General features: G+C 39.2%; 1 protein-coding gene across 3 annotated transcripts in view; it reads left to right on the forward strand.

Annotated features, from left to right (window-relative positions):
• LOC102165540 (uncharacterized) overlaps nt 1-25,312 on the forward strand; it is a 1,338,477-nt gene that overhangs the window by 99,344 nt on the left and 1,213,821 nt on the right. For all 3 annotated transcript variants that reach the window (XR_014842477.1, XM_085019942.1, XM_085019941.1), the window contains one exon: nt 18,888-18,946. Coding sequence is in view for 2 of the 3 variants with exons in the window: in XM_085019942.1 (XP_084876068.1) it covers nt 18,888-18,921 (34 nt within the window). In the remaining variant the exon portion in view is untranslated. The remainder of the gene's footprint in view (nt 1-18,887; nt 18,947-25,312) is intronic.

Genomic DNA, 25,312 nt, shown 5'->3' on the forward strand with positions numbered 1-25,312 from the left:
TGAAGAGCCCTTGCATCCCTGGGATAAATCCCACTTGATCATGATGTATAATCCTTTTAATGTATTGTTGGATGTGGTTTGCTAGTGTTTTGTTGAGGATTTTTGAATCTGTGTTCATCAGTGAAATTGGCCTATAGTTTTCTTTTTTTTTGTGGTATCTGTGTCTGGTTTTGGTATCAGGGTGATGGTGGCCCATAGAATGAGTTTGGGAGTGTTCCTTCCACTGCAATTTTTTGGAATAGTTTCAGAAAGGTAGGTGTTAACTCTTCTCTAAATGTTTGATAGAAATTGCCTGTGAAGCCATCTAGTCCTGGACTTTTGTGTGTTGGAAGTTTTTTTAATCACAGTTTCAATTTCCGTTCTTGTGATTGGTCCATTCATCTTGGTTTAGTCTTGGAAGATTGTACTTTTCTAAGAATTTGTCCATTTCTTCTAGGTTTTCTGTTTTATTGGCATATAGTTGCATATATTAGTCTCTTATGATCCTTTGTATTTCTGTGATGTCTGTTGTTACTTCTCCTTTTTCATTTCTAATTTTATTGATTTGAGTCTTCTCTCTTTTTTGCTTGATAAGTCTGGCTAGGGGTTTATCAATTTTGTTGATATTTTCCAAGAACCAGCTTTTCTATGGTCTTCTTTGTTTCTATTGATCTTTTCTATGGTTTTCTTTGTTTCTATTTCATTGATTTCTGTTGTGATCTTTATGATTTCTTTCCTTCTACTAACTTTAGGTCTTGTCTGTTCTCTCTTGAGCTGCTTTAGATGTAAAGTTAGCTTGTTTATTTGAGCTTTTTCTTGTTTCCTGAGATGGGCTTGTATTGCTATAAACTTTCCTCTTAGAATAGCTTTTGCTGCATCTCGTAGGTTTTGGAGTGTCGTATCTTTGTTGTCATTTGGGTCTAGGTATTTTTTAATTTCCTCTTTGATTTCTTCAGTGATCCATTGGTTGTTTAGTAGCATGTTGTTGAGTCTCCACGTGTTTGTGTTTTTTGCAGATTTTTTTCTTGTTGTTGATTTCCAGTCATATAGTGTTGTGATTGGAAAAGATGCTTGATATGATTTCAATTTTCTTAAAGTTACTGAAGTTGGGCTTGTAGCCCAGGATGTGATCAATCTTAGAGAATGTTCCATGTGCACCTGAGAAGAATGTGTATTCTGTTGTTTTTGGATGGAATGTCCTATAAATATCTATTAAGTCCATCTGGTTTAATGCATCCTTCAGGGCCTGTGTTTCCTTATTGATTTTTCTGTCTGGTTGATCTGTCCATTGATATAAGTGGGGTGTTAAAGTCCCCCACTATGATTGTGTTATTGTTGATTTGTCCTTTTAAGGTTGTAAGCAGTTGCCTTATATACTGTGGTGAAGCTGTGTTGGGTGTATAGATATTTAAAATTGTTATATCATCTTCTTGGATTGATCCTTTGATCATTATGTAATGACCTTGTTTGTCCCTTAAAATATTCCTCATTTTAAAGTCTACTTTGTCTGATATGAGTATTGTGACTCCAGCTTTCTTTTGATCCCTGCTTGCATGAAATATTTTCTTCCATCCTCTCACTTTCTATTTGTATGTGTCCCTAGAAGTGAAGATAGCTGAAAACTTCCCTAACATGGGAAAGGAACCACTCACTCAAATCCAGGAAGCACAACGAGTACCGTATAAAATAAACCCAACGAGGAATACACCGAGACACATATTAATCAAACTGACCAAAATTAAAGACAAAGAGAAAAATTTGAAAGCAGCTAGGGAAAAGAAACGAATAACATACATGGGAACCCAATAAGGTTATTGGCAGATTTTTCAGCAGAAACTCTGCAGGCCAGAAGGGAGTGGCATGATATACTTCACGTGATAAAAGGAAAAAACCTCCAACCAAGATTACTCTATCCAGCAAGGCACTCATTCAGGTTTGAAGGAAAAATCAAAACCTTCACAGATAAGCAAAAGCTGAGAGAATTCAGCAACACTAAACCAGCTTTACAACAAATACTAAAGGAACTTCTCTAGGCAGAAAAGAAAAGACAGCAATAGGAAACAAAAATTCCACAAATGAAAGATAGTCATCAAACCAGAAGAGGGGAGAACAAGAGAAGAAAGAAGGAAAAAAGACTAACAAAAACCAATCCAAAGCAACTAATAAAATGGCAATAAGAACATACATATCAATAATTACCTTAAATTTTAATGGGCTAAACACCCCAACCAAAAGACATGAGTTCCTGTTGTGGCGCAGTGGTTAACGAATCTGACTAGGAACCATGAGGTTGCGGGTTCGGTCCCTGCCCTTGCTCAATGGATTAAGGATCTGGTGTTGCCGTGAGCTGTGGTGTAGGTTGCAGACGTGGCTCGGGTCCCGAGTTGCTGTGCCTCTGGCGTAGGCCAGTGGCTACAGCTCCGATTCGACCCCTAGCCTGGGAACCTCCATATGCCGTGGGAGTGGCCCTAGAAATGGCAAAAAGACCAATAAATAAATAAATAAATAAATCAAACAATTAAAAAAAAAGACATAGACTGGCTGAATGGATACAAAAACAAGACCCATATATATGCTGTCTTTAAGAGACCCACATTATCACTTTCTTAATATCCTAACACCTAGTAATATCTCATACTCTGTCATATCTTCACAATATAGTTGAGGAAACATTACTGATGCCTGATTTGGGTGGAGGCTTATCTAATAGTGATGGGCATTGGCTATCCTTTCTAATACTGTGAATTTCTGATCTTAGAGTTGTCACAAAGAACCCTATTTTTGTTATATGTGTGTGGATGCATCTGTTTATCAGCATGGTTGGTGTCTTTTTATATCCAAAATTCTCTTAACAAAGACTAAAAAATTGCATGTCTGCCTCAAAAGCCGTATAACTTTGAGTGGGAATGACTGCTGCACGGATATGAACTGTTGTTGCACTATAAAATGCAAATAATGTGTACACCATAACTCAGAGACTAGAAAAATGCATATGCTGTGGACATTGTCCTTAGTGTGAACTTCTACTAAGTAGATTAAGGGCTTTTAAGACATCCTGGCTAGTTGCAATCTTTCTTAGACTGTATGTAATTTTGGTATCTATGCAGAAATCACTTGTCAAATTACCTGGAGAGTTTTTCATCTCTGTAGCTGAATAGTGTAAAGCTCAAGATAAAATGGACCCCTATTGTTATAATGCAGAAGTTCAGTTTTAACTGAGCAATAAAAATAAACATTCACCAATCAACTCATTCTGAAGATTCTCTTGTGCCCAGAAGGTTTGAGATGACCTTGGCTTTTTGATGACCAGTCTTCTGCATTGGGACATCCTCGTCAAACATGTCTGTAAAGTAAAATTTCATATACCCAACCCATATTTCTGGTTTAACCAGAAGCATATTCTGATTTGTAGACCCATAGGTGATGTCCAATTTCTATTTATTGATTGATTGGCTGAGAGGATCAAAATATGGACTTGGTCATCTGTAGTCTTCAAAACGCCCAGTCCCCTTCTTTTACCCCAGGAAGAGATTATAGCAGAGGTTAGCAAAGCATTGCAGCGGGTGACCAGAAAAAATCACAAGTGGTTGCTCTGTGACTGTTTGAGATGTGGCTGCAGGACTGACGCTGCTTCCTTTGTGTATATTTGGGTAAAGAGAAGTTTTTTTTGAGAGATGTTTGTTAAATAAATTTGGTAAATGAACCAATGAATGCACACATGCCTGCCAGGTCACTGCAAGCAACATTCACATCTGAGCTCTTTACACATCGGAGGGCAGATCTGTGGACTTTGGGGGCAGGACAGCATCCTCTGCTTGACACACACATTCATCACAAAACTGACCCAGATGAGCCTTAGTTAGTCCTCAGGATAGCTAGACCTGAAAACATTTCCTTTCACCTTCCTTCCAAAGTGTGTTCCCCTCAACAGCCCTCCAGCCAAGTGCCCCCTGCCTGGGAAAAGTGCCAGGAGGGAGGAATTGGTGAGCAAGGCTTGAAAGGCATCTGAGGGTAATGAGAAAAACACGTCTCACTGCGCACACAGCTCCTTCTGCCTCGGCTTTGCCTGTGTGAGCTCGTGGGAGCGGCTGAAAAGCACATTCTTTAAAATCCTGGCCCTTAAAAGGAATGCATCTTGGGCTGAAATGTCAGCTTGGTGCTGCCCGGACTGCAGGACAGTTCTTTTATTGCTGACTTTTTGACATGGTAAAACCCAGCCCCTTCCCCTGCACTCTGGGAATGGTTCATAGAACTGATGGAATTTCAAGCCCTCACTGAGTCCAACTGTATTGGATTTTTATCACAATACAAAGATTTTACAAATTGCATTTCTATCCTTCCTCTTTGGCTTCCTCCCCCTCCACCCCATCTCAAAACTAGGTCTTATCTGGAACCGGCTGCATTAGATGTCCAAGTAAGCCTTTGCTCTGAACCCTGGGGTCAGCCGGGTCACATCCATTTCTCTCCACCTTTTAAAAAGCCAGTCTGAGCTTGCACCTCGCTCGTCCACAGCAGGTTGGGTCAGATGGTGGGTGGCCCGAGGATGAGCTCATCCGCTTGTCTCACTGCCCAGCTCACAACTCATCTTGCTCAACTGTCGCTTGCTGAGTTAAATCTGAGTTCCTGCAACATCATTCTTCAGCTCTTTTCATCTTGGGGGATTTTAAGCATTGCTTCTTCACATGTATTCCAACTTTGTTTGGAAATTTGGCTTTGCTGACTTCTGACCTTCCACTAGGCCCCCTGATTTTAATTGCCTGATGTTACTTTAGAATTGACCAGATATTACTGCTTCCTTTCCCTGTGTTTGGAAATACAAACTGTGACTCCTACCTGACAAGGGGCTTCTGACTGGCTTTGCTCATCCTTGCCCTGGATTTTCATAGACAGACTATGTGCCTCTCAGCAAGGATCACATTGATCCATCTGGTGAATTTCTCAAAGAAAGGGCTGATCCAACATTTCAGTAGACAGACATTCATTGGATCCCTACTTTATGAAAGACACTTCAAGTGCAGACTGGAAATATCTCTGCCTGTGAAGTGGAGCCTTGATTTAGACAAAAGCTTCATTTGTTCATTCATTTGTTTGGGTGTTCTGTGTCCTAGCACTGCATGGTGAGTAAGTAGATAATAGGATGGACAGGCTACCTTTTAAGGGTTTAGGCTTAAGGTGAGATAAGATGTATGTACTCACAGCAAAGTTATATCCCAGCCAGACTAAGGTCTTACAAACAAAGTCTCCGAGTTTACAGGAAGGGGGAGGACGTGTGGCTGGGATTGGAGCACACATGGTAAACGATGTGTCCTGAGCACCAGGTAAAGCTTCTGCCCCAGTCTCTAGGGAGTGACAACAATTGCAGGAGAGGATGTGCACACAGGACACTGTGAGTCTTTGTCCAGGGAGGGGCATTCCTGAGACTATAAGCTGTGGCTGGCTCCTGCTGTCCAATTAGCCTCAGTCATCTGTTCCTCCCACTGCATGGTGGGCAGATGGCCCCTGGAAATTAACGATGATTCTAGAAAGATTTGCATCTCCTGGAATGACCAGGAAAAACTAGTAATAACCTTGGCTTTGGAGACCATTTTCCATCCTTGTACTTTTCTCCAAACCAGCTTCTAGACATTTCCATTTTCTAGGTTCCTAAGTGACTTTGATTTTTCAATATAGTTACAAGTGTCTTGGGCTTTAAATTTAATGAAATGGCTTTTAAATAAGTGCAGAGACACTGAAGAAAAGGCCATGACAGATTTCACCTTATCTCTCTAGCTGTTGACCCCTGGTTCTTGCTTGCCTGACCATTAAAACACTACTCGGGGGGACAGAAAGCGCAGTCTGTGGGAAGAGGGGAAGGGAGTTAGGAATCTGCATTTTGAGTGTTGAATTTCTTTAGCTTTTCAGTAGGAGTAGCTCTATGTTCCTGTCACAGAAATGGACTGTCATATTTTCCATTCTTCCCGTGAATGGTCTCTTGGAGCAGGTGGGAAATTGCCAGGCTTAAGGGATGATGGTGCTCTGCCCTTGTCCATTTCTTTGAAGGTCCCCAGGCCTTCTGTTTTCATCATGCCGCTCTCCTATATGTGTGGCACACATATAGATACATATCCAGACACATGTGGATCCTCCAGAAGTATATAGGGTGAGGCATGTGATGGCCATTTTGCAACCCAGGTCTGTAAAGCCAGGGTAGTGCTGTGACAAAGCCCTGGCTGGGGTATTGAAAGACTTCAGTTCTGGCCCTTGCTTTTATCCAGCTGTAACTCTGGGCGAGTTATTTTCCCTTTGGCCTCTTGTATTTTCCTGCTGTACTATTAGGTGTTTGACTGTACAATCTTTAATGGCTTTCTATGATCCTAAGGCATGGATTAGCTGTGGACATAGACCAGACCTCAGGTCCCTCTGGACCTAGGGTGGGAGTGGAAGTGGAAGTGTCAGTATGGTAAGTTGTCTCTTGTAGGAGCCGTTGGAGCCAAAGTGGACAATTGAGTCTAAATGTGTTGTCCTTCAGTTAGCTCCAAGGAGACCATGGGAGTCAAGGTGCTGGGGTGTGGGAGAGGGACATCAGAGAAGCAGGGCTACTCAAATGCACACACCTGCAAGGGCATTTCATCATTTCTAGGCTCAGTTTGCACAGGTGGACTGATTTATTTAAGGGGGCCAGGATGGAATGAGTTCTGATTTTTCATATACCTTGCTGGAAGCGAGAAAGTCCGATGTTCTCCTTTTAATGGGCCGCATGTTTTCCTTCCTCAATGACATGCCAAGTGCTCCAGAATAAATCATTTTAAACACACCTAAGCCAGATCCAGAAGATTTTTAAGTAGAGTTAGGAATGTGATATTTCTCCATAGGATGTCCTCAAAGACCAGAGTTGCTCAAGGATGGAGACAGTTGAGCTTATGTTATAACCTGTGAATCCCAGAAGAGCTGAACTCACTAAGAATCCTGAAGAGATGCAAATAAGTACTGTTGTCTCAAATTCAAGAGCCAAAAAGCATCACCTAAACCAACAGCTCAGTCATAATCACTGAAGAGGCTCTGGGCAAATTTGTGAGTTCTTGGAGGAAAACATGTCAGTTAGCCCTTTGACCTCTGGTCCCATGATCCATGTAACTCTTCTTGGTAATTAATTTGGAGTTTGTGAGGGTTGGAAAATGTCTCAGTGTAGCTTTTCTGTCCTAATAATGAGTTTTTTGTCCATCAACTTAGTTATCCACTATCCATCCATCCATCCATCCATCCATCCCACCCATCCAAAGAGCAAACTTTCCATTTCTCTGGGCCACAGGCTAATCTATGTGGTAGGGATAAGGTGGTATAATGGACATTTATTGGTTGCCTCCTCAGGACTTAGTCCCACCATTTCTTCTGCCAAGAGGAAATTTTCTATGGATGTAGTTTAGAAGGGGTTGCCTCTATCTCCAGCTATAGGTGTGGCACTGATTAACTAGATCAGTGAACCTCATTGTCACCACACCATCCTCCCAACAACTAGTCACAGTGATTAATTTGCTGAGTGTCCCATGACCCAATTCAGGTCATCAAGTGTCATCAGGAATCAACCCAAAGACTTTTGTTTGAGACACCAGGTAGGTGGGCCTCTCTCTTCCTCTGGATTAGAACCTGAAAGTATGTTCAGGGACTGTGGGGAGCCTTCTGGTAATGATTAGGGAGAGCCTGCCGAGGATGGAGCCAAGGCCAAAAAACTTTAGCCCAGAATTTGAGAGTCCTGGTCATATCCCTTGAGCCTCTGAATCAAGCTTTGCCTGAAGCCACACCTAATTCAGTTACAGAAGCCAAATAAATCCCTTTTAATGTTTAAGCCAGTTTTAGATGAGTTCTGTTACTCACAACTAAAAGCATCCCAACAGATGCAGAGGCAGCATTCATGTAGAAGTTAAGAGCTTGGATCCTGGGATAAAAAAAGAACTTGGACCAGGCTGCTTGGATTTGAATCTCAGTCACCACCCTCTAGCCTCAGTGGCCTCTTTGTGTCTCATTTTCTTCACTAGTAAAATGGAGATAATAATCCTGCTTCATAGGATTGTTGTAAGGATCAAGTAAAAGCACTTAAAAAATGGTGCTTGGCTGCAGCAGCTTGGGTCACTGCTGTGGTGTGGGTTCTATCTCTGGCCTGGTGACTTTTGCATGCTGTAGAGTGTATGACTATACATGCATGGGTGTGTATGTGTGTCTGTATATATGTGCATATGCAGAGATCATTGCTGGAAAAACACTGGAGCTCCCCTGGCGATGCAGCAGGTTAAGGATCTGGTGTTGTCACTGCTTTAGTGGGAGTTCAGTCCCTAGCCAGGGAACTTCCTCATGCTGTGGGTACTACAGAAAATAAAATATATACATATATGAAAGAAACTTCCATCAGCTTATTGCCTTTCAGGGGGAACTGAAAGCCTATGTAAAGTCTTCATACAGTAAGAATGTTTTTAAAACTATTAAATAGTTCACACATATGAAAATGTTTAGAGAAGAACAGCAACAACAGAAAACCCCCAAATTAAAAAAAAATGGTGCTTGGCATATATAAATGCCACATCATATCCGGAAAACACAACAGAGTAAATATAGTAGTGAAAAATACTGGTGTCCCTTCTAGAGAAGCTTCCTTAGTTTCTCTTTTTGCTGCAGCCTCCATGGAGAGATGGCACCAAATAATGGTAACACCAGTTATCACAGGACTTCTGAGAAGAGGTCTCAGAATTTGTTGACAAGACTGTTTGAGCAAAATGCAAAGCTTCTCTATCATTTATAACCATCAGTTAGCTTTATCAGTTTCATTAAGAGTGAAGCTATCAAGCTCACTTATAACAATGGCGCAGTGAATTTGTCTCACCACTTTTACGTGTCTACTGCTTTTCTCTCTCTAATGTCGGCCCATTGTATCTGTGTGATGAAGACTTAATAAATGTGTGCCATGGTCATGCCATGGTAGGTTGTCTATAAAGACAATGCAAAAGATGTCACATCTGTCACTATGACATGGAGTCCCTGACATAATAATTGGTATACTTGTGTGTCACTGTGATAGATAGTACCTGTCTGTCACTATGATATGAAGTACCTGTCTGTCAAGATGTCATCATGGAATGTTTCCATCATAATGACATTGAATGTCAGCTATGGTGACCTGGTTTACCTTTCTTACACATAGGCTTATCTGAGTTTCTCCCCGCTCTTACTCCCTATAGCCAGTGATAACCGAGTCCTACAGCATCATTTACTAAATATTCCCTAACCTGTCCCCTCCTTTCCATCCCTGCTGCTCCTATTAGAACTATGGCTCTGGCCTCTCTGACTCCAGAGCTGCTCCTAGTGAATCCATTCTCAACTCTACATTAGACTGATCACTTTAACATAGATTGATAATGTCAGCCCTTTCCCTAAAATTTAAATTGGCAATGGCACTTTATGTGTCCAAATGCAATAAATTCTCATATATCTCATTCTAAATTCTCCAGGATTTGATTCCAACCAGTTTTTTCCCTAGCTTTATTGAGATATAATTGACGTATTACATTGCGTAAGTTTAAGGTATACAATGTGATGGTTTGATATATGCATATTTTGCAAAATTATTACCACAGAAAGTTTGTTAATGCATCCATCATTTTACATAGTAATTGTTTTTTTGTTTGTATTTTTTTTCTTATTTATATTTTTGTGGTGTGAAAATTGCTACTCTCTTCAGGACTTTCAAGTATACAAATAATATTGTTATCTATAGTTATTATGCTGTAAATTATATTCCCAGAACTTATTCATCTTATAATTGGAAATTCTTACCCTTTGACCATTATTTTCCCATTTCCTCACCTCCCAGCCTCTGGCAACCATCAATCTACTTTCTATTTTTATGAGTTTTGTTTTTTAAGATTCTATATGTTAAGTGAGATCATCCAATATTTGTCTTTCTTGGTCTGACTTATTTCAGTTAGTTTGGTGCTTGAGGTCCATCCATATTGTTGCAAATTGTGCAATTTCCTACTTTTTAATGATTGAATAATATTACACACACACACACACACACACACACACACACACACACACACAACACAACCTTTTCTTTATTCAGTCGTGCCTCAGTGGACACTTACCTTGGCTATTGTGAATAATGCTACAATGAACATGGTTGCAGGTATTTATTTGAAATAGTTCCTTCATTTCCTTTATGTACTCAGAAGTGGAATTGCTGGATCATATGGTCGATCTATTTACATTTTTTTGAGCAATCTCCATACTGTTTTCTGTAGCAGTTTATAGTTCCAGCAACAATACACAAATGTTTCCTCTTCTCTAGATCCTTGCCAGTGCTTGCTATCTCTTGTCTTTTTGAGAATACTTATAGTAACAGATGTGAGGTGATTGATATCTCATTGCAATTTTGCTTTGCATTTCCCAGATGATTTTTAACTTTTTTTAATTGTTATTTCCCCAGTACATTTTTTCCCCTACCGTACAGCATGGTAACCCATGTATACATTCTTTTTTCTCCCATTATCCTTTTCATGTACCTTTTGACCATTTGTATGTCTTCTTTGGAAAAATGTTTATTCAGATTTTTTGCCCAGTTTTTAATTGGATTACTTTTTTTCCCTATTGAGTTGTATGAGTTTTGGATATCAAAGTCTTATCCAATATATGGTGTGCGAATATTTTCTCACATTTCATAAGCTGTCTTTTCATTTTTTCTGATTATTTCTTTTGCTGTGCGAAAGATTTCTAGTGTGATGTGGTCCCACTTGTTTATTTTTGCTTTTGTTGTTTGTGCTTTAGTATCATATCCAAAAAATCATTGCCAAGACCAGTGCTAAGGAGCTTTCCACCTACGTTTTCTTCCAGGAGTTTTATAGTTTTGAGCCATATTTTTTAAGTTTTTAATCCCTTTTGAATTAATTTTTTGAGTGATGTAAGATAGTGGTCCAATTTTCTTCTTTTGCATGTGAAAATCCAGTTTTCCCAGTGCCAATTATTGAAGAGAACATCCTTTTTCTATTGAGTATTCTTGGTTCCCTCATCAAGTGTTAGTTGTCTGTAGATGCATGAGTTTAATTCTGGGCTCTCTATTTTGTTCCATTGTTCTGAATGTCTTTTTTTATGCCAGTAACGTAATGTTTTGATTAGTATGGCTTTGTAGTATACATAGTTTGAAATCAGGAAGTGTGATGCCTCCAGCTTTGTTCTTTACCTGGACTGCTTAAGCTATTTAGGGTCTTTTGGGCTCCATATGAATTTTGGGATTTTTTTTTTTTTTCTATTTGTTTGAAAAATGCCATTGGAATTTTGATGGGGATTGCATTGAATCAATACATGATTTTGAGTAGTATCTCTTTGGGCCATTTTAACAATATTAATTCTTGGAATCCATGAATATCTTTTCATTTATATTTCATCAATATTTTATGGTTTTCAATGTACAAATCTTTTATCTACCTGGATAAACTTATTCCTAAGTATTTTATTGTTATTGACGGTACTATAAATGGTATTATTTTATTTCTTTTACAGATAGTTTGTTGTTAATATATAGAAACACAGCTGATTTTTGTACGTTGATTTTGTATTCTGCAGCTTTACTGAATTTATTAGTTCTAACAGTTTTTGGCAGAGTCTTTTGGATTTTCTACATGCAAGATCATGTTATCTGCAGAGACAACTTTAATCCTAATTTCCTATTTGGATGCTATTTATTTATTTATCTTTTTCTTATCTGATTGCTCTGGTTAGGACTTCTAAAACTATTTTGAATAGTAGTGGTAAGAGTGGGCACCCTTGTCTTCTTCTTGATTTAAGAGAAAAGGCTTTCAAACTTTCACTGTTGGGTATGGTGTTAGTGCTGGACTTGTCATAGATGCCTTTATTATGTTGAAGTATGTTCCTTTTATACTCAGTTTGTTGGGAATTTTTATCATGAAAGGATAATGAATTTGTACAGTGCTTTTTGCATCTGGTGAGATGATCATGGTTTTTGTCTTTTATTCTATTAATGTGGTATATCACATTTATCAATTTGTATATTTGGAGCATTCTTGCATCCCAGGAATAAATCCTGCTTGATCATGGAGTATGACCCTTTTAATGTGCTTTGAATTTAGATTGCTAGCATTTTTGTTGAGAATTTTTGCATCTGTATGCATCAGGGATTTACCTTATAGTTTTCCTCTAACGTCCTTATCTGACTTGGTTATCAGGGTAATGATGGCCTTGTAAAATGAGTTTTTGGAGTGTTCTCTCCTCTTCAATTTTTCGAAAGAATTTGAGAAAGATTGGCATTATTTTTCTTTTAATGTCGCTACTCTTCTCTACCACCTGCTTCTGGCACAGACCTGGTGTATAATGGGGTTAGGGGTGGTAAATAAATGGTTTTCCATGTAAGCTTGTAGTTTGCTTAATGAATTAGAGAAAACTAGTTGGATGTACCATTTATTTCCCACCTTCATATCAAAATTAGAGTCATAATCCAATAATTTATGGATATATTAGCTGCTTGGAAATGGGTACATATATACTTCGATATGTATGTACTAATGGCAGCAAGAACCATTAGTGAATTCATTATTTTTGAATCCAAGTTGCACTTCTGCTAAGGTGAATTATTGATTTGTTTTATTCTGTGATTAAAGCCATTAGCCACTATTAGCAAATGATGATGTTTATGTATGTTTGAATATCAGCTGGGTTGCAATTCAGAGCAGGGGCCCAAGCTAAATTAGTATTCTCTGGGACTGACATCTAGAATGGTGATACATAGACTTACCGAAGGTAACCAATAAATTTTTTTCCCTTGTGATCGAAGGATAAACAGTGCCTGATTGTCTTCGCTAATTGTTCTTCCTGAGTGCAGACACTGACTGGAATTTAGTTTTAGTAGAATTTGACCCCTGTCCTTTCTGATTTTGAATAATCGAAGATTTCTAAGCAGGACGTTGAGAAAGGCTAAAAAGTGCCCTGGCTCTATTGCCTGAAGACTCTGCTTTTTAACTTTCCTTTGTCCAGGAAGTACAATGGGTTCATTTGCTCCTGGAAATAGTTGGGAATGGAAACTGCACATCAGCTTACTCACCTGGGCATAGCTTCTGCAGTGAGTGGAAGACACTGGCTAGCGTGCTCTCCAAGTGGGTCACATTGCTCTAACTGGAGGAGGATTGACCTGCATATACTGGCACCAATGGAATCAAGTGGCCAAAATTCTTATACATTCAGCTGCAAGAGAGAGTGGGAAACATAGGCTGGTAGCTCTGTCTGGAAGAAGAGAACTAGTTTGGAAAATAACTAGCCAGTGTCTGCTGTCATCTCCTTTGCTTCTTTATAGCAGGTGAGAGTAGCCCATGCTAAGAGGGTTCTCACTCCTGGGCCATTTTCTCTGTGCATCATCTCTTTCTACGGTGTCGCAAGGAAGCTGATCTTCAAGCTCATCCTTTCCTGAATTGTCTTCAGCTTTCTCTAGCCAAAGGTAGAGAACTAGCTTGAGGGCAGAGATGGCCACAAACCTGAATCCCTGGAGATCCCAATGTGGTGTGGGGCACATGGTAAACATCTGTTGAGTGATGACTAACTGGCTGAATGATTTTAGGTGAACCTGAGGTTCTCGTCATCCGACTTTGACATATATTCATTTTAGAAGACTCGTCTCTTTACCCTTTGCACAAGCCTTCCTGATTGTTATCTACAGTTCATCTTTCCCAGGGAGATGGTTCAATTAAGACAACGCAAAATGAGTCCATGATTCAAAGGTACAGCTGACTGCACTCTGATTAACTTCCTATTCATCAGTCACAGAGACATATGATGGGAATTACCAGGGCACACAGAAGAGAGGGCAGGCGGGCTAGTGTGGAAGGGAGATAGGAGAGGTGGGAAGAAGGGTTTGAGGGTACAAATAAGATGAGAAAAGTGCCACAGGGATCCCCAAGAGGAAGAGAATCCTGAAAGATAGCATAAGAGAACACATCGTCTTCTAGGAAATGTAATTTGATGTCTTGGCATGAGAACATCTGAATCTAAAGTTAAATTGAAATTTCTTATAATGTGAAAAGGAAAATAAATGTTAGATGGCAGAAAAGACTTATGACTCAGAAGCTCAACGGAAAGAATTTTTGAGGCCTTGCATTCCAACCTTTCCCCAGCTGCATGATCCCAGTACTTGCTTGAACATATGAGTGATGGTGCTTCTTATCCAGAGAGGCAGCTGCTCCCCGTTAGGGGTTAGAACGATAGTAAAGACTTCACATCCCCTCGTGGTTTTATTACCAGAGACATGCTGAAAAGATAATCCCATTCCTAAGCCCAGAATCCTTACCCGATTCCAGATCCATGTATTCCAATATCTATTGAACATCTCACCTGGATAAACAACAAGGTCCTACTATGTAGCACAGAGAACTATATTCAATGTCCTATGATAAACATTAATGGAAAAGAACATTAAAAAGAGTGTGTATATATATATATGTGTGTGTGTGTGTGTGTGTGTGTGTGTGTAGCTGTATATATATAACCTAATCACCTTGCTGTACAGCAGAAATTAACACAACATTGTCAATCAACTATACTTCAATTAAAAAAAACAACAACAAAAAACTCACCTGAATGGCTAATGAGCAGCAGCAGCAGGACATGGAAAAAACTGAGCTCTTCCTCCCCTGCCTTCCTGTTTTGCTCCAGCCCCTCTGCTTCTCAGCTCAGAGGACCGTTATCTACACTACCCACACAGTCTCCAGACATCCTCCGTGGGCATCCTCTGTGCCCCGACTCCTCTCTCTCACCTATTGCATTCAATTGCCCACCAGATCTTACCGTGTCACCCTCTTAATTTCTCTCCAATCCCACTACCATTTTCCTAATTCAGGCCACTGCAGTGTTGGACTTGGATTATGGTCCCAGTTTCCTAACTGGGCTCCTTGCCTCCAGACTTGCCCCCACTCCAACCTAATTTCTGCATGTGTGACAAAGTGACCTTTCCATAGTGAAGTTTGCTTAAATCCTTGGCTTCCTGTTGTCTTCAGCACAAAGACTGACCTGAATCTTTGTGTCTGACTGCTGCTCATCTCTCACTTCTCCTCTCCACAGTCTTGCTTTTCACTCTCTGTTCCAGCCCTGTGGAAGCTCCATCCTCAGAGACAGCCCGCCCTTACCCCCACACCTCTACAGTTTCCTCTGCCTGAAGCCCTTCGTCCCTGCCATTTATCCATAGACATCGACTCCTCTCTTGTGAGGCAGGGTAGACATGGCTTGCTGACCTCCCAACATGAGGCCCATCTTCTTGGCTTTCATGACACTGTTTTCTCCTGTATGGACTTAGCATATTGCCCTGCATCGGTCTGTTTCCTTTTTTAGTTTTCACTACCAGCCTACTCCAGGCTACCGTGACTTCTCTCACCTGGACTGTTTCCACTCCTGGCATCAAACACCCAACCCAGAGCTGGACTCCTTGCTCCTAGACTTAGCCTGCTCCAGTTTAACCTCCAGAGCATTATTTCTGAAGTACAAATATAAGTCAGACCATGTCTCTGCTTAAAATTCTTTAGGGTGTTTCCCTTGCCTTTAGGATGAATTAAAAATGAATTCTTAACAACTTTTCCATGATCCTTTACCCACTTACCTCTGCAGTCTCATTTTCCCTCACTACATTGTCATTGGAGGAACTCTGAGCTACAGCAGTTATAGTTCCCCAGATAAACCCATATTCTCTTGCTTTACCTCCAGACCTTTGCATTTGCTGTTTCTTCTGCTGCAAGTTTCCTTTCCTGACAATTCCCCATTCCTCCGGCAGCTAATAACATTTTACACTCCACTTAGACCTCACTTCCTCTGTCAAACCTCCCTCTGAGTCCCAAGAGTATCCCGCAGTTTCCTCCCTGTTCACAGTGGGTGGGTGGGGATTGCATCTGTTTCATCTTTGTGTCACTGAGTCTAACACAGTGGCTGGTGCCAGAGCTGGGTTCATTGGCATGTGACCCCTGTAGCTGCAAAAGGCCAAAGCTGTATGCTCAGAAGAGCCTTGCACTTGCAGCTTAATACTCTGTGGCTGTCGACGTGACAGTCTTAATAAAATTATCTTTGAGCTTGAGTTTCATATGTGAAGTCCAATAAACAATGGAAGTGCGCTGGGTGGGGCAGGTGGTCCCCCACTCGCACCATATCCCCAGGACAAGTTCTCAGCTGCTCGCTCCTCTGCCTTGACCTGGCAACTTCAGCTACCCTCTGCTCCCAGAAGGGATCTGGGCAAGCGTGTGGCACTGAGGTACAGGGCAGGACCTGGGATGGACTGAGCCAGGCCCATTGCAGTAAGATGCAGGTCTCCTTCCATACAAAGCTTTAGCTTGAGGCCTTCTGCTAGTCTGGCTGTACGCCTTTGAAAAGATGCTGCAGTCTGGAGAGACGGAGAGAGTGAGGAAGAAGGGAACAGCTTTTCCTGCTTTTGGAACAAGTAGCCCTATATTTCTTGTATTTTCCTGTTGAAACAAGCCCTGCCCACTGTACTTTGCTGAAGACAAACTGTATGCCTGGCATATGGCAGGTGGTCAGGGATGATAGACCTTGGGCTTTGTGTGTGTCTTTTTAGGGCCATACTCGCTGCATATGGAGGTTTCCAGGCTAGGGGTTGAATCGGAGCTGTAGCTACTGGCCTGTGCCATAGGCACAGCAACACCAGATCTGAGCTGCGTCTGCGACCTGCACCACAGCTCATCCAGATCCCTAACCTACTGAGTGAGGCCAGGATCAAACCTGCGTCCTTATGGATGCTAGTCAGATTTGTTTCTGCTGAGCCGCGACGGGAGCTCCCAGACCTCAGTCTTTTTGAATATCTTTCTAATCCACCCACATCCTTTTCCTTCAGCTTCCATGACCTTAATCTAGGACCATACTGCTCCCTTGGAAAATTTCAACAGGCCCTTTTTAGTCCTTGTATCCAGGTGCCTAGTATTTGCAAGGAGCAGGACTGAAATAGGTATACGATGAATAAATGAAGGAATTAAATAAATACAAAAATAGTCTTTAAAGTAGCATGCTGTCAGTTTTGCAGCTTAGAGTGCTTTGTTAAAGTGCCTCGCAGGGACACAATTGATAAATATCCCTGGGAAATATTTAATCAGTTCTGCACTCTGGCCTCTGCCAGGAGCTGATCAGAGCCCTGGGCTGATCTATCTGTGTGGACAGATACTGCTTTGCCCTTCACCTTTGGAGAGACTTCAAACATTGAAAGCAGTTTTTGAGGCATTTGAATGACCAAGGGGCAATGTTTACTGCCAGAAACAAAACCTTAAAAAAAAAGGGTACAAATGAACTTATTTGCAGAAAAGGAACAGACTCACAGACTTTGGGGACAGGTGGGGAGGGGAAGGGGGAGGGATGGATTGGGGGTTTGGGATTGGCATGATGAGGTATATGGAATGATGGGTCAGTGGGGACCTGCTGTATAGCACAGAGAACTTTACTTAATATTCTGTGATAATCTATGTGGTAAAAGAATCTGAAAGAGAATGTATGTATGTATATGTATAAGTGAATCACTTATGGTTGTACAGCAGAAATTATTACAACATTGTAAATCAAGTATACTTCAATAAAACTTTAACAAATGAAAATTTAAAGATTGCATTAAAAAAGCCCTTTTATGTTGTCAGTGAATATTGCAGGCCATATCTAGATAATAATAGCTCTGCTGAAAGAGAAAGCCATGTGGCCCATAGCTTATACAGGAAGGGGTGGGGGTATTAGAGGGTTTGGTGCTAGGTTTGGTTTTATTCCCCTGCCTCAGTTTACCAAATGGGCATTTTGCCTATGGGACTCTAGGCTGTTTGCTGTGTATGAGAAAATTGCTCCTGAAGAGTTGGGAAAGATTGCCATGTTCTGGCTGGCTTAGTTTCTGCCACTCTGGCTTCACTAATCCTTTAGTGCAGACTCAAAGGTTCATTGGGCTGAATCTGCTTTGTTTTCAAAGACACATCACCCAATCTTAGGTTTCCATCTACACAGGCACAAGATTTATGCCCTCCCATCCCAGCGTTGGTCATCTCCTCTAATGCTTCAGTGGCTCTTACCATGGGCAACCATCAGGATATTCATAGCTGTGGTGCACATAACCATACACACTTCTGCTGGCACATTCTGCTGATAAAATGCCCAGAAGTACATTTGGTGGCCTTTATAATGACATTGGACTGTTTTATGGGAACAGGTATATTTTTCAGTGGTTCATGCAGATCAGAACAAGGCAAGATATATCTGTTAAAGGTTGTTCTGACAGGTGTCAGAATACAAAAGGCAAGTATTGTCAGTGTGTGGGTCTTTCAGCAATGTGTGGTTTCATTGGCACTGGTGACTTGTGGTGAGCTGAGTGAAATCTGCTTCTTGTTGACCGCAGCAGCCATAAACTGATAGGGAATAAAGGTGTCTGCTTTTCTCCATCCACTTCCTTTGCTAACAAGAGGGAGAACTCCAATATTGTAGACAATTTGGGAGTTCCTTCTGAGGTCTTTATAGGGATCCACTGCTGTATTCACATTAAGGTCTTGCTTTCTGAGGGCTGCTTCCAGCTGATGACTAAGCAAAGCACAGGTGCTGAGGCAGGCCCATTTCAATGTGATGCAAGTCTGCTCCAACAGATGAATTCAGCTTGAGTAGTTCCAATGGACTTGCAGAATCTTTCTTAAAAGTATCCTGCAGGCCAAGATGCTTCCTCCTTCCTTTCCTTTCTCCTTTCAGAAAAGTCAGTTCTGTACCATAATCTGATGATGCACCCTTCATCCCCCTGCTTCCTTCTCCAGCCAATCTCTTGCATATCTACTCCTGTTTTGATGTCCCCTTCTTGGGGGGCTTAAATGAATGCAGTTCCTTTCCCTCACTTTCCATCCTCAGGGATAAGTAAACTTGCAATCTTTGTGTTTCAGGGTAATGGGGAGATGGACGGAGTTGTTGGTATGAGGGATCAAGCTGTTCTATTCAGGAGGTAAGTAGATATAATTGGTGAAGGGAGACTGGAAAGGGGTCTGGAGTTTGGGCATCTTTGAAAACTTGGGAAACTGACACTGCCCTGCATGTACCCTCCCAGAGAATTGAAGGTACAGAAGCACTGATGGCAGTGGTGGAGGTTTCATGCCCAGCCTGCGTTCAGTTAGTAAAGAGTCACTCTGAGCCCACAGAGGTTGTGCTGACTGAGAATAGTAAACACCTGATTCATAGTCAACAGCCAAATCATTCTCTATCTTCCAATAAAAATAAAAATATACCAAATCAACATTTGTGGAATGCATCTAAAATAGTACCCAGAAATTTGTAGCACTATATTAGAAAGATGAAAGTCTCAGATTTGATGGGAATTGTCAAATTACAGTAGAAGGGCAAAATTGAACCTGCTGCCTGTTTTTATAAATAAAGTTTTATTGAAACACATTTTGATTCATTTATGCATTGTCTATGGCTTTTTTCATGCTACAACAGAGTTGATTAGTTGCAGCAGAGATAATAGGAATCTCAAAGCCTAAAATAATTATTCTCTGACCCTTTATGAAAAACTTTTGTTCACTCCTGATCTAAGCTTCCACTTCAGAAACTAGAAAAAGAACAAATGAGATACAAAACAAACATAAGAAAGGAAATAATAAATAGCAAAAATTAATGAAATAGAAAAACAAAACCAATAAGAATAATCGATCTATGAAACTAAAATATAGTCCCTTGAGAAGATCAGTAAAATTGATTGACCTAAACCATGTAGATCAGGAAAAAAAAAATGCCAATATCAGAAATAAGAGAGGGCACATCACTTAAATATCCTACAAACATGAAAATATAATACAGGAATATTATTAACAACTTTATGACCATGAATTTGATAATTTATATAAAATGGACAGACTCCTCAAAAGACACAAACTACTGAAGCTTATTCTAAAAGAAATCGATAACCTCAAAAGCTCTCTGTCTATTAAAGAAACTGATTTTTTAATTGTTATTTTCCTAATACAATTTTTTTTCTACTGTACAGTATGGTGACCCAGTTACACATACATGTATACATTCTTTTTTTCCTCCCATTATCATGCTCTGTCATAAGTAACTAGACATAGTTCTCAATGCTACATAGCAGGATCTCACTGCTAATCCATTCCCAAAGAAATAGTTTGCATCCATTAACCCCAAGCTCCCAATCCACCCCACTCCATTTTTGTAAGTACAGCAAATTCCCATAAATAAACTCTAGGTTCAAATGGCTTTACTGGTGAAATCTAGAAATACTTAAGGAAAAAAAAAAACTGATTACCAATTCTGCACACTATTCCAGAAAATCAGATAAAGAAATTAAAAAAAATCTCATTCTGTGAGGTCAGAATTATTCTGATATCAAAATGAGGGATAAATACTACAAGAAAATAAATTAGCAGACCAATGTCCCTTATAAAAATAAATGAAAAATTTTGAATTTTAGCTAAACACTACATAAAAAGAATAATACATCATGACCAAGTGGGGTTAAACCCCAGAATGCAGGATTGGTTCATTGTTTGAAAAGTCAATCAGTGTAATTCACCATATTAATGGACTAAAAAACCCCTCTGTTCACCTCAATTGAGGCAAAAGCATATGACATTTGTGACAAAAACTTATAGCAAACTAGAAATAAAAGTAGACTTTCTTAACCTGATAGAGTGCACCTATGTATAACCTATAGCAAATAGTATCTTAATCCTGAAAAAATTAATGTGTTCCATCTAAGATCAAAAGAAAGCAAGAATGTCTGCTCTCTTCAGTTCCATTCAACATTGTACTAGAGAAGCTAGCAGCTGCATTAATGCAAGAAAAAGAAATAAAAAACACCAAAAATGTAAATGAATGCACTTTATTTGCAGATGACATACTTGTCTATGTAAAAAATTTCTATGGAATTCACCAAAAAACCCATGTAAGAAATAAGAAGTGAATTTAACAAAGTTGTAGAATACAAAATTGATACAAAAATCAATTTTATGTCTTCTGTACATTACTATATGCAATAATAGCAATCAGATAATGAAAGTTTAATTAAAAAACTGTGTTAAAATTGTACAATAAGTATAAATACATACTATCAGTGATAAAACAGAATAAACTACTGGTGTGTGCAGCAGTATTGACAAATCTCAAAAGAGCACTGTAAACTAGCTATAATGGAAAAAAATAAAAATCATTATATATTAAAAAAAAGAAAAAAGAATAACTTCCCAGGGTGAAAGAATCAAGACAGAATGTGTACATGCTATTGTTTCCTATGGATATAAAATTATAGAACATGCAAACTAATTTATAGTGTTAGAAGATCAGTACATAAATTGAGATGGGGAGAGAGTGAGGTGAGCCTGGATTACAAAAGGACATAAAGAAACTTTTGGGGATGACGGCTATGTTCATTATATTGATTTTTGTAATGGTTTCCCATGCGTACACATGTGTCGACACATTGAATTATACACTTTAAATATATCCTGCTTATTATACATTGATTATACAACAATGGAACTGTAAAGAAAGTAGGTTACTACTAGTAAACTGATAACAAAAATGTCTGAACCAAAATTGAGAAAACTAAAGAAAGAGACACATCAACAACAATAAATTGAGATTTTAACATCTATAGCTTAGTCATTGATAGAACAAACAGCACAAAAAGTCAGGACGGATATAGGATGCTTGGACAACATCATCCAAATTGACCTATTTGACAGTCATAGCAAAATCCCTTCATATTCTTTGAGTGCACATAGAATATTCACTAAGACAGATCAGATTCTGGACCATAAAACAAGACTCAGTAAATTTCAAAGGATTGAAATTACATATATAGAAAATCTCCTATTTTTTGGAGCTTGTAAATAACCAAGGAGTCAAAGGAGAAATCACAAGAAAAATAAGCAAATATTTCAAATAAAATCACCTAGGAAATACAACCTAACACAATGTGTGAGCTATAGGTAATCCAGTTCTTAAAGGAAAATTTGTACCTTAAAAGCTTCTATTAGAAATGAAAATATGTTTGAAATGAATTATTTAAGTTTTCATCTAAAGAAGCCAGAAGATGAAGACCAAATTTAAATTAAACTAAGAAGAAATAACCTAAAAGAGATAAAGCAGAAATCAACAAAATAAAAAACAAATAAGGACAATTCAAAAAGCTAAAATCTGACAAGGATATCAGAAAAGAAAATTACAGACCAATATCTATGTATACAAGGACACAAAAATCATCAAGCAAGTTATCCATGAATCAAATCTAACAATGTATGTAAGAGCCACTGTAGTTTATTCTAAGAAGGCAAAGTATCTTTAACATTAGAAAATCAACCACTGTTAGTTATTATATTATTAGAGTAAAAGAACCCCACAGGATAATCTCAGTAGATGCAGAAAATCAATACCCACTAATAATAAAAAATAATGAGAAACTAGAAATTGAAGCGAATTTAGGAGTTCCTGTTGTGGCTCAGTGGCAATGAACCTGGCTATCTATGAGGATGTGGGTTCGATCCCTGGCCTTGCTCAGTGGGTTATGGATCTGGCATTTCTGTGAGCTGTGGTGTAGATTGCAGACATAGCTCAGATCTGGTGTTGCTGTGGTTGTGGTGTAGGCTAGTACCTGCAGCTTTTATTTGACTCCTACCTGGGAACTTCTGTATGCTGCAGGTGCAGTCTTTTTCTCTAAAAAGACCAAAAAAAAAAAAAAAAAGAAAGAAAAGAAAAAGAAAAAGAAAAAGAAATTAATCATACTTACATATTGTAGAAACAAGCAGTAAAAAATGAAATGGGATAAAAATATAATTTACATAAAATTAAATCATTTAATTAAATAAAAAACAAAATGTATGGGAATAAATTTAACGTAAAATGTACTATATCTTTGACTATTTTTTATATGTGATTTTTACTTTTTTCACTATAGTTGATTTACAGTGTTCTGTCATTTTTTACTGTATAGCAAAGTGACACAGACATACATTTTTGTATATATTCCTTTTCTCACATAATCCCCCACCATGTTCCATCACAAGTGACTATAGTCCCCTGTGCTATACAGCAGGATCTCATGGCTTATCCACTCCAAATGCAATAGTTTGCATCTATTAACCCTAGTCTCTCAGTCCATCCCACTTTCTCCCCAACCCCCTTGGCAACCACAAGTCTGTACTCCAAGTCCATGAGTTTCTCTTCTGTGGAAAGATTCATTTGTGCTGTATATTAGATTTCAGATATAAGTGATATCATATGGTATTTGTCTTTCTCTTTCTAATTTACTTCACCTAGTGTGAGTCTCCAGTTACATCCACGTTGCTGCAAATGGCATCATTTTGCTCTTTATAATGGCTGAGTTGTATTCCATTGTGTATGTATACTACATCTTTTTTTATTTCTTTATATATATATTTTTCTACTGCACATCATGGTGACCCAGTTACACATACATGTATACATTCTTTTTTTCTCACATTACGTGTTCCATCATAATTGACTAGACAGAGTTCCCAGTGCTACACAGCAAGATCCCATTGCTAATCCATCCCAAAGGCAACATCCTGCATCTACTAACCCTAGACTCCCAGTCCATCCCACTCCCTCCCCTTCCCCTTGGCAACCACAAGTCTATTCTCCAAGTCCATGATTTTCTTTTCTGTGGAAAGGTTCCTTTGTGCTGTATATTAGATTCCAGTTATAAGAGATATAGTGTGATATGTCTTTCTCTTTCTGACCTACTTCACTTAGTATGAGAGTCTCTAGTTCCATCCATGTTATTATCATCATTCTTTTTCATGGCTGAGTAGTATTCCATTGTGTATATATACTACATTTTCCTACTCCAATCATCTATCAGTGGACATTTGGGTTGTTTCCATGTCTTGGCTATTGTGAATAGTGCTGCAATGAACATGAGGGTGCATGTGTCTTTTTAAAGTAGAATTTTGTCTGGATATATGCCCAAGAGTGGAATTCCTGGGTCATATGGTAGTTCTATGTATAATTTTCTAAGGTACCTCCATACTGTTCTCCATAGTGGTTGTACCAGCTTACATTCCCACCAATAGTGCAGGAGGGTTCCCTTTTCTCCACACCCCCTCAAGCATTTGTTATTCATGGACTTACTAATGATGGCCATTCTGACTGGTATGAGGTGGTATCTTGTGGTAGTTTTGATTTGCATTTCTCTAATAATCAGGGATGTTGTGCATTGTTTCAAGTGCTTGTTGGCCAGCTGTATATCTTCCTTGGAGATATGTCTATTCAGGTCCTTTGCCCATCTTTCAATTGGATTGTTGGCTTTTTTGCTGTTGAACTGTACAAGTTGTTTGTATATTTTAGAGATTTGGCCCTTGTTAGTTGCATCATTTGAAACTATTTTCTCCCATTTTGTAAGTTGTCTTTTTGTTTTCTTTTTGGTATCTTTTGCTGTGCAAAATCTTGTCAGTTTGATTAGGTCCCATTGGTTTGTTTTTGGTCTTATTTCTGTTGCTTTGGGAGACTGGCTGGAGAAAATATTCATAAGGTTGATGTCAGAGAATGTTTTGCCTATGTTCTCTTCCAGGAGTTTGATGGTATCTTGTCTCATATTTAAGTCTTTCAGCCATTTTGAGTTTATTTTCGTGCATGATGTGAGGGTGTGTATTACATCTTCTTAATCCATTCGTCTATAGATGGACATTTAGGTTGTTTCCATGTCTGGGCCATTGTAAATAGTCCTGTGATGAACATGCAGGTGTATGTATTTATTTTTTCAGTGAAAGTTTTGTCCACATATATGCCCAAGAGTGGGATTGCTGGGTCATATGGTAGTTCTGTATGTAGTTTTCTGAGGTACTGCCATACTGTTTTCCATATGGTTTTACCAATTTGCATTCCCATCAACAGTGTAGGAGCATTCCCTTTTCTCCACATCTTCTCCAGCATTTGTTATTTGTGGACTTGTTAATAATGGCCATTCTGACAGGTGTGAGGTGGTACCTCAATGTAGTTATGTTTTGCATTTCTCTAATAATTAGTAATGTTGAGCATTTTTTCATGTGTTTGTTGGCCGTCTGTATGTCTTCTTTGGAGAAATGTCTATTTAGGTCTTCTGCCCATTTTTCAATTGGGTTGTTGGCTTTTTTGCTGTTGAGTTGCACTAGTTGTTTGTATGTTTTAGAGATTAAGCCCTTGTCAGTTGCGTCATTTGAACTATATTCTCCAACTCCATAGGTTGTCTTTTTTTTTAATGGTTTCCTTTGCTGTGCAAAAAGCTTGTCAGTTTGATTAGGTGCCATTGGTTTATTTATTTTTTTAATTTTTTTAATTTTGTCTTTCTTTATAGCCTTCA

Source organism: Sus scrofa, chromosome 3 (genome assembly GCF_054392235.1).
Source record: "Sus scrofa isolate SSC_HxYL_T2T_F1_AM1 chromosome 3, Sscrofa_HxYL_maternal_Yorkshire_Landrace_v2.0, whole genome shotgun sequence".
NCBI lineage: Eukaryota > Metazoa > Chordata > Mammalia > Artiodactyla > Suidae > Sus > Sus scrofa.